We start from the raw sequence: 15292 nt of genomic DNA on the forward strand, positions 1-15292 counted from the left end.
GAGTACAGGGCTTGACATTAAGCATTGTCATCTGGTTGTCCTTCGGACTAGTACATTTGTCATTCACTTGTCCAAGTACAAACATTACTTGTCCAAAGATAAAAATTATATTTCATTTGAATTCTCAATATAATTGTCTTGGATTTAGATTGGTCAAGTTTGCTTCTAAGCATTTTAACTAGTCTCAGCTTTGGCCGCCTGAATTGATAATAGGCCTACTCTCTGTGACCGCTATAAAACAAAGACAAGCTGTAATTATTATTAGTATTAAGGCTGTAAGTTAACTTATTTTGCACATAGCGCTGGTGCTAAAGAGGTTTACAGTTTGGTAGCACAGGCCAGATCCATTGATAGAGAGAGTCTCGTCTTCTACGTTGACTCCAATGGAACAGTTTTTTGCACAGTTTCAATAGTTTGTGGAACTTGCTAGTAACACACGGAGCTGTGACTAAACAGACCAACTGAGGTAAACTTCTAACCAATATAAAGACGAAAGCCATTTAATGAATAAAAAAATTAAAGAAATAAAACATTTAAAGAGAAAACTGAACTTCCTTGAACTATCTGAAGGCTCCATGAATCACGTGACACTCAAGCATTTTGGACTTCCATCTCTCTATCAATGGCTCTGGCATAGGCCAAACAGTAGGAGCAAGAGTATAAATAGTGTGATGTCGTCATTAAAAAAAATATGCAAGTGCAGATAAATCCTCGACCAATCGTGTTGTATGTTAAACTGTGCACATAATTCACTCAGACATGCAGAACAGCCAGATGACATTTAAATAACAGGACTCCGCGTCTGTACATAGTTAATGTACACGGACTCAATGTGGTGCGCCATTGATTATTGTAACACAAACAAGCACAACCACGACAAATTCACTTCACACATGCACACAGCTTGGTGTAATGCACATATTCTTATTATTCTACATGTACGTTGCACTGTTGTTTTTTTCTTTTCAAGTTAATTGTCTTGTCGGGCAGTAAAATTCTCTCTCACTTGCCCATACAAAACATTCACTTGTCCCGGACAAGCGTTAATGTCGAGCCATAGACTGTAAATATTCCTTAAAACCAAAAAGAGTGCACTGTGTTTTTGTAGTAGCACATCCTAGTATTGATCCATATGCATGTCTGTATTAGTGTTGGGTTCTTGTCGAATGTTGTAGACATAAGCCCATCCCGCTGAGCGTAAATAAGCAGCCGTGTAATCTTACCACTTTGTGTGCCCACCTTTAATTTTTAATCAGCTTCCAGTGGAATGAAACCCTAGTGCTGTCTTCTGTTGAAGGAATGGAATTTCATAGGTGAATCCACCTGCATGAATGACATTGGGCAGTGGCGGTGATTATGTATATTTGGAGGTCTACATTTTTACATACTCGTTGTTTCCATGGAAAAGATTGTTTCACATGCGTGTGGGTAATGAGAAGTTTAGCAATCGCTTCGGGATTTTTATAGCTCTGCAAGAAGATAGATCAAGGGAACACTCTGCAGGGCTCCAGACAAAAAAATCAGTTAGGGAGCCATTGGCTGCCATGGGGGAAAAGGCAGGCGCCAAATAATTTTTTTAAGAGCCATAAATACTTTGTCATCCTGTTGTGTGTAAATCTGCCCTCTCATAGGTTTTCTCATAAAGTTTTTCTTCCAAGTGGTTTTCTCTCATAAGCAGGATCATACGTAAAACGGAACATAACAGGACTTTTTTTAATTCCACCCTAAAATTTGTGAAAAATCTGCAGAATTTCACAGAATAGTTTGAATTTATTTTGTACCAAATATAAATATGTGTCAATGTTCTCAAATAGTCTTCAAATGTGCCCGTCTATGCGTTTAATGGCAGATTAGGTTCTGCTTAGGCATGGGGCGGTATGAAATTTTTACGGTATGATAACCTTAAGCAAAAGTGTCACGGTTCTACGATGTTATAAATACAACATTAAAATGTGTACTTTTCAACTGGACACAAATACATTTTATTTTTAACCAGCATTCATAGAACACATATGACATGGAAAAAATAAAGCCTTAAAAATATACGCTTTCAAAAAATATATATTTTTGTCATAGCCCACGTATTAGGCCTAAACATCAAACATTGCATTGCATGACTTAATTGTGTATTTTTGTGTAAACACAACTCATACCTTAGAAACGGTTTCACAGAATTTTTTGGTGGTTTTGAAACCTTGACTTTTTCAAACCTCAGTATACCTTGAAACTGTAATTCGGCCCATGCCTAGTTCTGCTTATTTAAAAGAGTCAGAGAAGTGTTATTGATTATTGCTGAGACTGATTCAACTCTGAATACACCTGACCAAATTCCTCTGACCTCGTTTGAACCAACAGAAAATGTGCATGTCAAAACCCTATGTATTATACGGTAAGCAAAAGTAGGCTTTATCTTTTATTTGATTATTACGAAAGGGCTTGTGATGTTATTATGTTGATTTTAGTTTGTATTAATGAGACTTTACAGCATGTTCAAAACACAACGTAACGATAACTTCAATTTAAACTTAAGAGAATTCGCCTATCGTTCAATCTTGCTGTCTTATAACAAATACGGGCTCATTATAATCCTTCACAGCAAACAGTGCAAACTACCAACAGGCTCACATTGTGTGTGTCTACTTGTTTATAACGAGCGTTAAAACACTATAAAAATGAGTAAATATCACTCGCAAATTAATATTTTTAGATGCAAATGAGACCGTTTTAGGCGCAACGGCTCTGGGGTGTTTTCTGTTGTGCTTCAAACTCATTTTGCAGTACTGGAGTGATTTGTCTACTTTGCGCTCATTAACATAGCAGTAGTTTATTTAGATTTGTAGCCTATCCGTTAAAGCTGTTCTCAATTGATGCACATAGATAGTTGCAGCTGGAGAGTTATAAAAAGTAATGTATTTTTACATTTCTGTGAATGCTATTATTTGTAAGCCCGTTTTTCTAAAAAGCCTTTTATACTGCTTCATGATTTCCGTCTCTTGTCTTTGTGAAGTGCATCATTAAACTATGATTTTGTGTCTTGTTTTAATTAATCTCTTATGTGCTTTGGCTAGTGTCAGCCTAAAATAAATCTTAATTTATCTTTGTAGCACATTTATTAGCACTCCTGTGACAGTACGTTGGCTGACATCGTGCATTTATTTCAGAGGATGCCAGCTCCGATCAGACTGCGGGAGCTGATCCGGACAATCCGGACGGCTCGAACCCAGGCAGAGGAACGTGAGATGATCCAGAAAGAGTGTGCTGCCATTAGGTCATCCTTTAGAGAAGAGGACAACACATACCGCTGTAGGAATGTGGCCAAACTGCTTTATATGCACATGTTGGGATACCCCGCACATTTTGGACAGGTGAGTTATCAAACTTTAAATAGAAAACTGCGCTCCAGGGTGGAGTTTGTTAATGGGCTGCCAGAAGGGCTCGACTCGAGACAGACTTTTTTGTTGTGTTTGATGGGCGAAATGTCATTTCTTTCAGCTGGAGTGCCTGAAATTGATTGCATCACAGAAGTTCACAGACAAGCGGATAGGATACCTAGGAGCCATGCTGCTGCTGGACGAAAGGCAGGACGTCCATCTATTAATGACAAACTGCATTAAGAAGTAAGTGAGCAGAGGATTTATCAAAGTTTTTTTTAGCCACAATTGTCTGTCTGGTGGTCTATGGTTTAAAATGACAGTTTTCTGTTGATAATGTGAACTTTTTGTGTTCCATCTATTGTCCCTTGAATACAAGCTTATTTCAGACCTATTCAAATAATGCCACCTGTTTTTATCAGTATCTTAAGTTGGTGGTTCATAACTGGTGTTGCTTCAGGACCTAGATTTTAAGCAGCGATCCATGATCAAGAAATTGAGGATATACATAGATCAGTGTTCTTCCAAATATCTTTCTCTGTGTTCATCAGAACAAAGATATTTATACAGATTTGGAACAACTCAAGGTGAGAAAATGATGACAGAATTTTTAATTTTGGGTGAAGTATCCCTTTAGGCCAAAACATCTCGATAGTGTTCTACAATCGGAAATTAGTCTGTGGACTTATTTGTGTCACAAAAGCTCACTGGTGCCCATCAGGCTCGGGCCTGGTTTAAAAAGGTGGGCTAACGCGCAGTTTGGTTTGGAAAGGGGACCGTATGAGTGCAAACCGTGCCGGATCACGGAACTCAAAGCTTGACGGTAAAATATGCGACTGATTATATTCCTCCCTGAGATTCAGCTGTCACACATAAAAAATGTGCGTTACCTCGACCAAATCTACTCCACACATTAGGTTTGTCAACCATAATGCAAAGCTGTGTGTATCGATCGGCTTTATTATAGTAAAGTAGGTAAGGGTGATTTAAAAGCATAATGAGCCGTTTTCTCTCATATCGCTATTGTATGACAATGAAATCATAAGTGGATTGGTCTGCGCAGCGCGCGCATTAGGTTAAATACAATTCATAAGCCAGAAACTGAACATTACGATGAATGATTCCGTTGTACCGTGAGAGATCACTTTGTTTACTTCAAAGCATTTTGCATATTGCATATTGCAGTGATCTGAACCACAGCACGCAGTATGTGCAGGGACTGGCCTTGTGCACCCTGGGCTGCATGGGCTCTTCCGAAATGTGCCGTGACTTGGCCGGAGAAGTAGAGAAGCTCCTCAAAACGTCAAACTCCTATCTAAGGAAAAAGGTATTTCATGCTGCTTCACAGCTGAGCCCGGTGTCCAGTTGGACATTGAGCACTGAAGGTATGGTTTTTGACACAAGCATTTTCCCCTCAGGCAGCGCTGTGTGCTGTCCATGTCATCCGCAAGGTCCCGGAGCTGATGGAGATGTTTCTGCCGGCAACAAAGAACCTGCTGAGCGAGAAAAATCACGGTGAGAGCTCCGCCCTTTAACCTTTTCCATATTTCTCTGTGTTTCACTTGTAGAAATTATGCACTGTATATTTAGGCATTTGCCTGAAACAGCCTTTATCGATTAGTTGTTCATTTGCGTAGCACAACAGATTTGTTTCGGCTTGCTCGATCTGATACATGAAATGTGTGTTTTTTCTCTGGTGTTTTCTGCAGGTGTTCTCCACACGTCCGTCGTTCTGCTCACCGAAATGTGTGAGCGAAGTCTAGACATGCTTACTCACTTCAGAAAGGTAGGCAGCAACCATTCATGCCTCGAGTTTCAGAAGTCACATGAAACTGTTTGTGCACCACATCAAACACACAGAGTCAAAAACTCTCTTATCTGTGAACTGATAGCTTTTATTACAGCTGAAATGAGAATCTAGTACTTACTGAAATCTGGATCCTTGTCCTGCGTTTAGCTTCAGGTGTTTATCTAACAGGGAGATGAGTAAAGGTTTCTCCACTCTGTATATCTGCTTCTACTCCTTCCTCCCCCAGCCTGATCTACCGTGCCAGCACGCCCACCTCTCATACTCATAACTGTAGCATTATGTTAAGCTCTTTTCTGAAAGTTGACTCTTTTTCCAACTCCCCCTAACATCTACTTCATATTTTTTCTGTCATTTGTCTTTGTTACAATTCCTGCATTGTGTTAGAATGAGAAGGTAAGAGGACATTCTGGTTTCATAGCTGGTGCATGCTCATACAGACAAAAGTCTCATCACCGTGGTCTCTGTAGATGTAGTCCAATTTTTGGTTTTGACGTACTATTTATTTTGAAATTGTCATTGAATTGTATTTTTTACCGGATACAGGATTTTGTAGACCTCACATACATTTTCACTTGTCCTGCGTGTACTTATTATTTTTAATAATTCACTTTCATGTGGTCACTATTGGGTTGTGTTTTTCCAATATGTACATTGTAGTGGGGGCTATAAAATAAATTGAGAATTGTTAAAAGCTGGTAAAGTATGTAACTTAGGTTGACTATAAGTGCAAATTTCGCTGTCTGAATCAGTATGAATCTATTCAGAAAATCTATTGGAAGACGATCAACTCAGGGTGCCTAAGTATTGTGAAAGGTGCTTAACCTTCTCTCTGAGCAAAAACTCAGAATATCCCTGCAGTGACCCTGCTGACAGTCTGTTTCCCCCCTCTGGTATTTTTCTAGCTGGTTCCACAGCTGGTACGAATCCTAAAGAACCTGATCATGTCAGGCTACTCCCCTGAGCATGATGTGTCTGGCATCAGTGACCCTTTCCTGCAGGTAAAGACTCAGTTGTGCTATATTTAACACTGCAACCAGTGTTGAGTTTTATAGTTTAATTCATTTCATTTGTTTGGTAGGATGCAAGCAATTGATTTTTAGAGTGGTCCTAAAGAGTCAATCCATTTGTTTTCCATATGAGATTATTGATATCCAAAAGCAATCGGGTGAGCTCAACACTGTATCTCTTGATATATTTAAGGTGCGGATATTGAGGCTACTGAGAATTCTGGGAAAGGGTGATGACGATTCTAGTGAAGCTATGAATGACATTCTTGCACAGGTAAGCAGTATGATTGGATACTTTTAGCACCAGATTTGCATTATGCCTTCATATTTTACCCATCTTGTTAATTTTTTCCTAATTGTCTATTTAATAGGTTGCAACAAACACAGAGACGAGTAAAAATGTAGGCAACGCTATCCTCTATGAAACGGTTCTTACCATTATGGATATCAAATCAGAGAGTGGACTAAGGGTGAGTATCGCTCAGAATGATAGTGGTGTTTGACTGATCGGTAAAACAAGTAAAAATCTTCTTTGAATGGATTCAAACCTAGTGAAATGTGTTGTTGTTATTATCTAGGTTTTAGCCATTAATATCCTGGGACGCTTTCTTCTCAACAATGACAAAAACATCAGGTATGTTGTTTTCTCTGTGACACTGTTGACCAAAGTGTGCTTGATTTTAGAGGCCTGTGAGAAGGCAGTTTATTGCTGTTCAATGATGAAGACCTTGAGTGATCCATCAACTGAGTGACAAATGATGATCTCGTTGTCTCTGAACCACAGCTTTAACATTGACTGAAATAGCATACTAAAAAGAATTTTTTTTAGCACTGTGGACTTGATTGTGAATATAACGGAGCCTTGACATGAATACTCTTATCTCCTTAGATATGTGGCATTGACATCTCTACTGAAGACGGTTCAGACTGACCACAATGCTGTGCAGAGACATCGAAGCACTATCGTAGACTGCTTGAAAGACCTTGATGTGTCTATTAAAAGGTGATTTATTACCCAGCAGCATGGATTTTTTTATCTCATTTTATAAATGAGCGCATAAGGGGATAAGTACTGTTTCCTAAACTAATGCAATACTCTGTCTTTCCACAGGCGTGCAATGGAGCTGAGCTTTGCCCTGGTCAACGGCAACAACATCCGGGGCATGATGAAAGAGCTTCTTTATTTCCTGACTCCTGTGACCCTGATTTCAAAGCCGACTGTGCGTCAGGGATCTTCCTTGCTGCTGAGAAGTAAGGCGCTGTGTTTTTTTTTATTAGCTTTTTGAGAAAATCTTGGGAGAGGAAGGACAAAAATGTTGTTGTAGTTTTATTTTGGCTTTTAAAATTTTAAAGGTTTCTCTCAAGAGTAGTTCACTAATATAAAAAAATAACTGAACTGTGTTAATACAATTGCATTTTCTATTTTTATAAATGTAATGTTTTGCTTATAGTTAACATGTTTTCACGTGCAGCTGCTTTGTAAAAATGAAAATGGTAAAAAGCACTAGATAAATAAAAGTTTAGTTGAGTAAAGCCTTGAAAAGTATTAAGACTGTAATAAAGCCTGAACACTCGGAATATATCGCACTTTTATTGTTGAGTAATTTAGAATTTATTTTTTATAATACAATTTCTGTAAAGTGAATACATGCTGTTTGATGATAAAATGAGTGATCCATCGACAGAGCCTGTATTGTTGATACCTCTTATCTGACAGCACCATAAAGAGGATTTTTCTGGATTTTCATGCTTTCTATCTAGTATGTTCATTTGTACAATGGGGAGCTGATCTTGCCATGTGGATTTAACAGACTCCTCTTATCTGTTGCAGGTACGCCCCTTCCAAAAGATGGCACATAGACACCATTATGAGGGTTCTGACAACGGTAAATATCTTATCGTCTCACAACATTCAGCTTTAACTTCCCTTTTTTCTTGAACTATTTCACAGTCACAGTGGGCTCTATGCATGGATGCGTGACTTCTGGATTTCACAGAACAACCCTACGCAGTTTCCAATTGGGGAGATTTAAAGCAGAGACAAGCGGCAAATTAGATAACAGTTCAATTTAACAGATGCTGTACATTGCCGCACACAGCAGTGTTATTTATAAGTAGCGTTCTACCATTTTTTAATGTTATAACAAAATGTTAACTTACTTTTTTTGCACATAGCACCGATGCTACAGAGGTTTAAAGTTTTGTAGCACAGGCCAAACAGTTGTAGGACAAGTATGGCTGTTATCATCTTTAAAAATACACAAGTGCAGGTCGTCACATAGACCGTAACTGAAAAATGACATTTAAGTTATACCAATGGTGTCATAATAGGAATCACGATGCCGGCCCAACATTGTGATGGCTGTCAACCATTCGGGATGGACAATGTCATCGTCTATCCGCCCAAACCTAATCTGAAGTTCATATGTTCATGTCCTTGTAAACGCTGCCTTGTATAGTGAGATACAGACAAATCCACGAGTATCACGCTTGTAACATGTTAAAATGTGCTACTCATTCACTCAAAGACGCGCAGAATAAGCAGAGGACATATTAAAATAACGTTAGTAGAATTCCCATTTCATGATTCTTTCCATGTTTTCTCACATCGCACAGAACATGGGCCTCTAGATCAATGGACTCTATGCAGCCAGAAATCACATTTTAATTGCAAAAACTAAATAAAAACTGAAAAATGTGTTACGCCCATTAGTTAACCTCACACACTAACAAGCACAACGACAAAAGCACTTCACAAAAACAAGTTGTTCCGTCTAATGCACCTGCCAATCTGTATCGCACGCGATTAAAGCGTCCAGTCCCCGTGATGCCAATTCTCAAACTTTAGTTTTGTGTGTAATGTTACTGTAAAGAGCATAAACAATATCAGCAAAATGATAAAGCTCAAAGTTCAATGTCAAGCGAGATTTTGTCTTTAACATAATTCGCTTTTCAAGGTCTATAGAGCACGCCTGGAATCAGACTACAGCCTTCTACTTCTCGGGTAAATGATGTCGCTATTGAGAGTTTTTGAAAAACATCCCCCCAAAAGAATATGCCAAAAAAGGGGCAAGGTATTCCTTAGAGAAGAGGAAGAGCCCCAGGAGTAGTGTTTGGTTATCAGAGATTGTAAACATTTGACTGAGCTACACGCTAAACTACTTTCAACGTCATCGCAGTCCTACAGCTGGTAATAAGAATTTTGCTACACACATTCTAAGATAACCAACCGTCAAATAACAGCTTCCATGACTTTAACATAGGCTGTGAAAACTGTTCTGCGTAATACACTCATATTGTGTGTTTGTCCGCATACCTCTTAAACACTTCTATGAAAGTCCTTTGAAGTCCTGCTTGCAAATGTCTCCTGGTCAATCTGCTTGTTTTATTATCCAACTCGGGTCCAATATAAAAAGGCAAAACTAATGCTTCCGTTATAAGTGTTAATTGATATAAACGGGTCAGACCCAATCGGTCTGGTGTCATTTCCCTCGCCATAGTAGGAATAAAATATATCTCTAACAAAGATTGACGTTTGCTCATGTACTAATAGACCTCCATTACACTTCAATCGATCTGCATGTGTTTAACTGATGAAGTGAAGTCATTGTTACTGTTAATTGCTAAAAGCCAAAGCTTATGTACAAAAACAGAATCAAAGCCTTAATAACAGCAAAAGGATGCCTCCTTTAAATTTATTCTTAGTACAGCATGTATACACTTATTTTGTAGCATGTGCGACATATGTCCAATTGTACAGCCCTGTCTAGACCGTCTATGACCGTATGACCGTGATGATTATCTCTGATTACAGTTTTTTTAAATGTCATAATGTATGTTTGGGTTATGTGCATCATTTGGTCATGTAAGATGGCCTTCTGAAAGACATTTTGATCTGTTTTTGTAGGCGGGGAGTTATGTCCGGGACGACTCTGTGCCCAACCTCATTCAACTCATTACAAACAGTGTAGAGATGCATGCCTACACTGTACAGAGACTCTACAAAGCCCTGCTGGATGACGTCTCACAGGTTAGAGTCATTTCAATGCTGCAGTGATGTCATATTTTTGTTGGTCATCCTTACCTCATGACAGTTATACTCAACGGTGTCGAAAAAAGTGAAAATATTTCGTGCTTGATTTTCATTTTTGGTTGTACTTATCTAATTGAACTGTTTTTCTTAAAGCAACCTCTAGTTCAGGTGGCATCCTGGTGCATAGGAGAATATGGTGACCTGTTGGTCTCAGGCCAGTGTGAAGAAGAGGAGCCTATTCAGGTAATTGCACCTGCAGGCCCTTCAAAAACACCCACGCATATTATAAAGGCATCATGCTCATTTCTTTTCCTCGCAGGTTACAGAAGATGAGGTCCTTGATGTTTTAGAAGGTCTTCTTGTCTCTAACTTGTCCACCCCTGTCACAAGAGGTTTTTCTCTGACTGCTATCATGAAGCTGTCCACCCGTTTCAGCAGTGTGAAGTAAGCATATCAGCTCTGACTTTCTGAAAATATTCTGAACGAAGTCTGTCCTGGCATGCTTGTAATCTATCCATTTTCTTTCGTCGTAACCTACAGTCGAATCAAAAAAGTTGTGTCGATATACGGTACCAGCATAGACGTGGAGCTGCAGCAGAGAGCTGTGGAATACAATGCACTTTTCAAAAAATATGACCACATGAGGTAAGTTCTGGGACCATAACTCTACGCCTAGTTTAGCCTTTACCTTTATGGCCTCTCACTGACTTTTTCCCCTCACGAAGACCTGCATTACTAGAGCGAATGCCTATCATGGAGAAAACCTCAGCTAACGGCCCAGCAGAGATTGTGCAGACCAATGGCGAAACGGAACCGTCTATACCAGACACGAAACATCTGCCCAACATCATTCAGCCAGCCAATCAGGTGAGGCTGCTGGAGGAATGAAATGGTTATAAAAGATTGTTTAGTGTATGGTCGAGCAGATAAGGAGGATATTTAGCTGCGGTTTTACGTTTATGCTAATGCCCTGTTTATGTTTACTGTGTTGCAGGCAAATGATTTATTAGACTTGCTCGGAGGGAATGATGTGTTACCTGTTATACAGACGAATGTTAACACAAAGCCTGCGTCAGCTGGAGGGGAATTGCTGGACTTGCTGGGAGATCTCTCTCTGACAGGTCAGCCTGCACTCTTTCCGAAACCTCTGTAGCTATGTACAAGATTCGACCCTGTTAAACACTGATAGACTTTTTTAAGTTTTGTCACAAGACCCCCAAACATGGTTTTCTGTCATTTTTACTTGCCTTCATTTTGTATCAAACACAAAAAACATAAGTCAAGTCAAGCTTTATTTATAGAGCACTTTTTAGAACTACAAGTTTTTACCAAAGTGCTGTACTGTCATAAACAATACATTATAAGAAAATCAAAAAGACAAACTGTTAATAGGTTCATAAGGGAAGAGAAAAAAAGAATATATGTATAGTATAAAATAGTAGCTCTCACAAAGAGTTACACGCCAAGCTTTAAAAATAGGTTTTTAAACTGGATTTAAAAATATTGAGTGTTTGGGCCTTTCTCACATGTATTGGGAGATTATTCCAAAGTTTAGGCCCCACTACTGCAAAAGCCCGGTCACCCCTATTCTTTAATCTATCACGAGTGACAATTAACAATGAAAGGTCGGCGGATCTAAGTCCCCTCGATGGTGTATATGGCTGTACTAATTCTGACAGGTATGACGGTGCTAGCCAATTTAAGAATTTAAAAACTAGAGTCGAAATCTAAAAATCAATTCTGAACCTGACAGGAAGCCAATGGAGAGAGGCCAAAATGGGAGTAATATCTTCCCACTTTCGTGTTCCCGTTAGCAAACAAGCTGCAACATTCTGAACCATCTGTAATCTGGTGAGGGAGGCCTGGTTAATGCCTACATACAGTCCATTGCAATAGTCAAGACGAGACAAAAATGTGTATAATCCTTTCAACATCTTTTAGAGAAAGAATAGATTTTACCTTAGACAATTTGCCTCAGCTTGAAAAAACTAGATTGCATTACCTAATTAGTCTGTTTGTCCATTTTAAAATCATCATCCATTACAACACTCAGATTTTTACAGAAGGCTTCACAAATGGTCAATGACAGGAGCCCCACAGGTGCCCCCTGGTTAAAAAGTAAAACTTCCATCTTGTCCTCATAAATTTTTTGAAAATTTACATTCATCCAGGCTTTAATTTCCTCATGGCAGCACAAGAGTGGCGGTTTTGAGTTAGTAAGTTTCATTGGCAGATATAATTGTGTGTCATCTGCAAAGCAATGGAACCCAATATTATGCTTCCTCAGAATAGATCCTAGAGGAAGTAAATATAAAGAAAATAGAATAGGCCCCAAAATTGAACCCAGGGGTACCCCACATGGGAGACACGCAGAAGAGGACTTCAAATCCCCAAGACGAACAGAAAAACTTTTCACAAACAGATACGAGCGGAACCACTCCAACAAAGTGCCCTTTATGCCAACACAATGTTCCAACCCAGAGACCAAAATGTCAAGATCTATGGTGTCAAATGCAGCCGTGAGATCTAGGAGCGTAAGTACATCAAAGCTGCCTGAATCGTTTGAAAGTAGTAAATCATTAAAAACTCCGTACTGTGAAGGGATTTAAAACCAGATTGAAATACCTCATGAGGACCATGTAAATTTAAAAATGAGTATAGTTGTTTATAGACAACTTTCTTTAGTATCTTGGAGAGAAAAGGGAGTTTTGAGATGGGCCTAAAATTAGCACGGACGGATTAATCCAAATGATGTTTTTTAATCACCAGTTTCCACAGTGGCATGTTTAAATGACTTGGGGACCACCCCTGTAGCAAGACTGCTATTTACTATAGGTTGAATTTTAGACCCAATAGTTCCAAAGGACTTTTTTAAAATTTGAGGGGGAATGATATCCAGGCTACAAAAAGATGGTTTCATCCTATCAACAATTTCTCGCAAGGATTCAATAGATACAAGCTCAAACTGATCAAAGACAGCAGGACACACCATAGTGACAAATGGATGGTTAGAGAGAAGAGCGATATTTGCTCTAATGTCCACGATCTTATTAATAATTTTTTTTAAAGTTTTCACACATCTTGGCTGAGGACTGTAGGCAAGTAGATTGGGGAGTATTCAGGACAGAATTAATACTGCTGAACAGAACACGAGGTTTGTGGGAAATGTTTTAGATCATATTTGAAAGGTAATTGGACTTTTCAGATCTAACAGTTTTCTTATATCTATGCAACCCGTCTTTATTGTATGGATAAAGAAGTGTAAACATTTAATTATGTATTGGCTGGGAAAGAGAAAGTCATTGCTCTGTCATGACATGACTGTGAGTAATGGAGGGTCTTCTCATATTTATGTGAACTAAATTAATTAATTAATTTCCTCATTTTCCTCTCATTCTGTAGGTGCTCCAATCCCCACCCCTGCTCCCTCTTTGCCCGTGTCCCAGCCCCCTTTCCTTTTGGATGGTCTTAACTCGCAACCCCTCTTTAATGACATTGAAGCTGGTGAGCTCATACGTTTCATTCTAATGGTTGCTGCCTCAGGAGCTTCGTTAAATGGGACAGTTCCGATGATATATTTGTTTGTCCTTCACAGGTATTCCACCAATGACGGCATACAACAAAAATGGCCTGAAAATAGAGTTCACGTTTGAGAGGTCAAACCCCAATCCCAATGTTGCAGTTATCACCATCCATGCCACAAACTCCACTGAGGCTGACATGACAGACTTTGTGTTCCAAGCTGCAGTACCAAAGGTACAAATAAAAAATCTGCCATCATTTACTGGTTACATGGTTTAAGGTTCTCCATCGATAAGACGGATTTCCTTCAACTTCAGGGTTCCTGCCTATCCTTAATGTCTTAAATTCACTTTTCATCATTTTAACCCTTTGACGCACCAGTGTGATTCTTCTAACAGTTCACCGGGCACTTTCAGTTATGTATTATGAGAAAAGTGAATGAATTCGCATGATGTAGATCCGACAGATCTCAGACAGAAACAAACATGGCAACGGCGGCTTAAAGCTCAACTAGCGCGATCATTATAAAAGTGTTTAAACACAAAACTGATTCACATGCACATATTTCACCATCGAATATTAGATATTTCATGACATCGTTAACAAGTTTGTGAATATTTTGACTAAAAAAAGTAGAAAAATTATGTAAAGCAAAACATCAGTCATACAGCTGCTGTGGCTGTGTGATGTGTCACATGATAACCAGTGCCGTGTCGCCATGGAAATGTTAAAGTGATAGGCTACCTTGTCAGGTGTAGCCAAGCTTCAGGAATATGGTTTCACAGCCAAAAAGGCAGAACAAATGACTCCGTAGACTTTCAGGAAACATTGTTTTGGTTTTCTAAGGTAAATAAAAACATGCACTCAGAAGTTATGTAGATGGTTGATTATTTGTCAAAGTAAGTATCATTTTTTCATAGATTAAAAATACGCAGTCTGGCAATTTTAAAGCACTTCAAAACAAACCTCTTAATACGCTATTGGTCTCGAGTATTTAAATAAAAATAGTTAAAGGAATATGACTAAGCCTGTAAAGCAATTTCAATCAGAAGTATTATTTTCACTTTAATCCATCTACTAACCCTCAGGTTGTTTCAAACCTGTATACATTTCTTTGTTCCAATGAACACAGAGAAAGATATTTAGAAGAATGTTAGACATTTTTAGTTCTGGGACATCATCAACTACCATAGTAGGAAAAGAAATATAGATTTTTTTTGTTTTCTTCCATTTAACACCTAATGAGATATTTTGAAAAAATGAGTTTTCGTAAACCTTTGACTAACATTTAATTCTTCCTACTATGGTAGTCAATGATGTCCTGGAACTGAAAATTACTGACATTCTTCCAAATATCTTTCTCTGTGTTCATCAGAACGAAGTAATTTATACAGGAGTGAAATGACATAAGTGAAAGTGAATGATGACATAATTTTCATTTTGGGGTGAACTATCCCTTTAATAAAAATCGATGTTTTATTTTTTTTGTGTTGTGTTGTGCTTGTTTTTTTATATTGTAAAATGGAAAACAGTGCCTTCAGTAACTTTT

The 15292-nt window shown here is 38.6% G+C and overlaps 1 protein-coding gene across 1 annotated transcript in view; it reads left to right on the forward strand.

The window, feature by feature from the left end:
• Nucleotides 1–15292, forward strand: part of ap1g1 (adaptor related protein complex 1 subunit gamma 1) — a 31717-nt gene that overhangs the window by 12163 nt on the left and 4262 nt on the right. Inside the window, 21 exon segments of the mRNA XM_056747363.1 lie at nt 3162–3365; nt 3493–3617; nt 4557–4698; nt 4790–4886; nt 5081–5157; nt 6084–6179; nt 6382–6462; nt 6560–6658; nt 6767–6822; nt 7078–7191; nt 7300–7376; nt 7379–7439; nt 8020–8074; nt 10096–10218; nt 10375–10464; nt 10541–10665; nt 10762–10866; nt 10947–11088; nt 11216–11342; nt 13624–13725; nt 13817–13977. Coding sequence (XP_056603341.1) covers nt 3165–3365; nt 3493–3617; nt 4557–4698; nt 4790–4886; nt 5081–5157; nt 6084–6179; nt 6382–6462; nt 6560–6658; nt 6767–6822; nt 7078–7191; nt 7300–7376; nt 7379–7439; nt 8020–8074; nt 10096–10218; nt 10375–10464; nt 10541–10665; nt 10762–10866; nt 10947–11088; nt 11216–11342; nt 13624–13725; nt 13817–13977 — 2256 coding nt within the window. The 5' untranslated portion in view covers nt 3162–3164.

The sequence above is a fragment of the Triplophysa dalaica genome, chromosome 1 (assembly GCF_015846415.1).
Source record: "Triplophysa dalaica isolate WHDGS20190420 chromosome 1, ASM1584641v1, whole genome shotgun sequence".
NCBI lineage: Eukaryota > Metazoa > Chordata > Actinopteri > Cypriniformes > Nemacheilidae > Triplophysa > Triplophysa dalaica.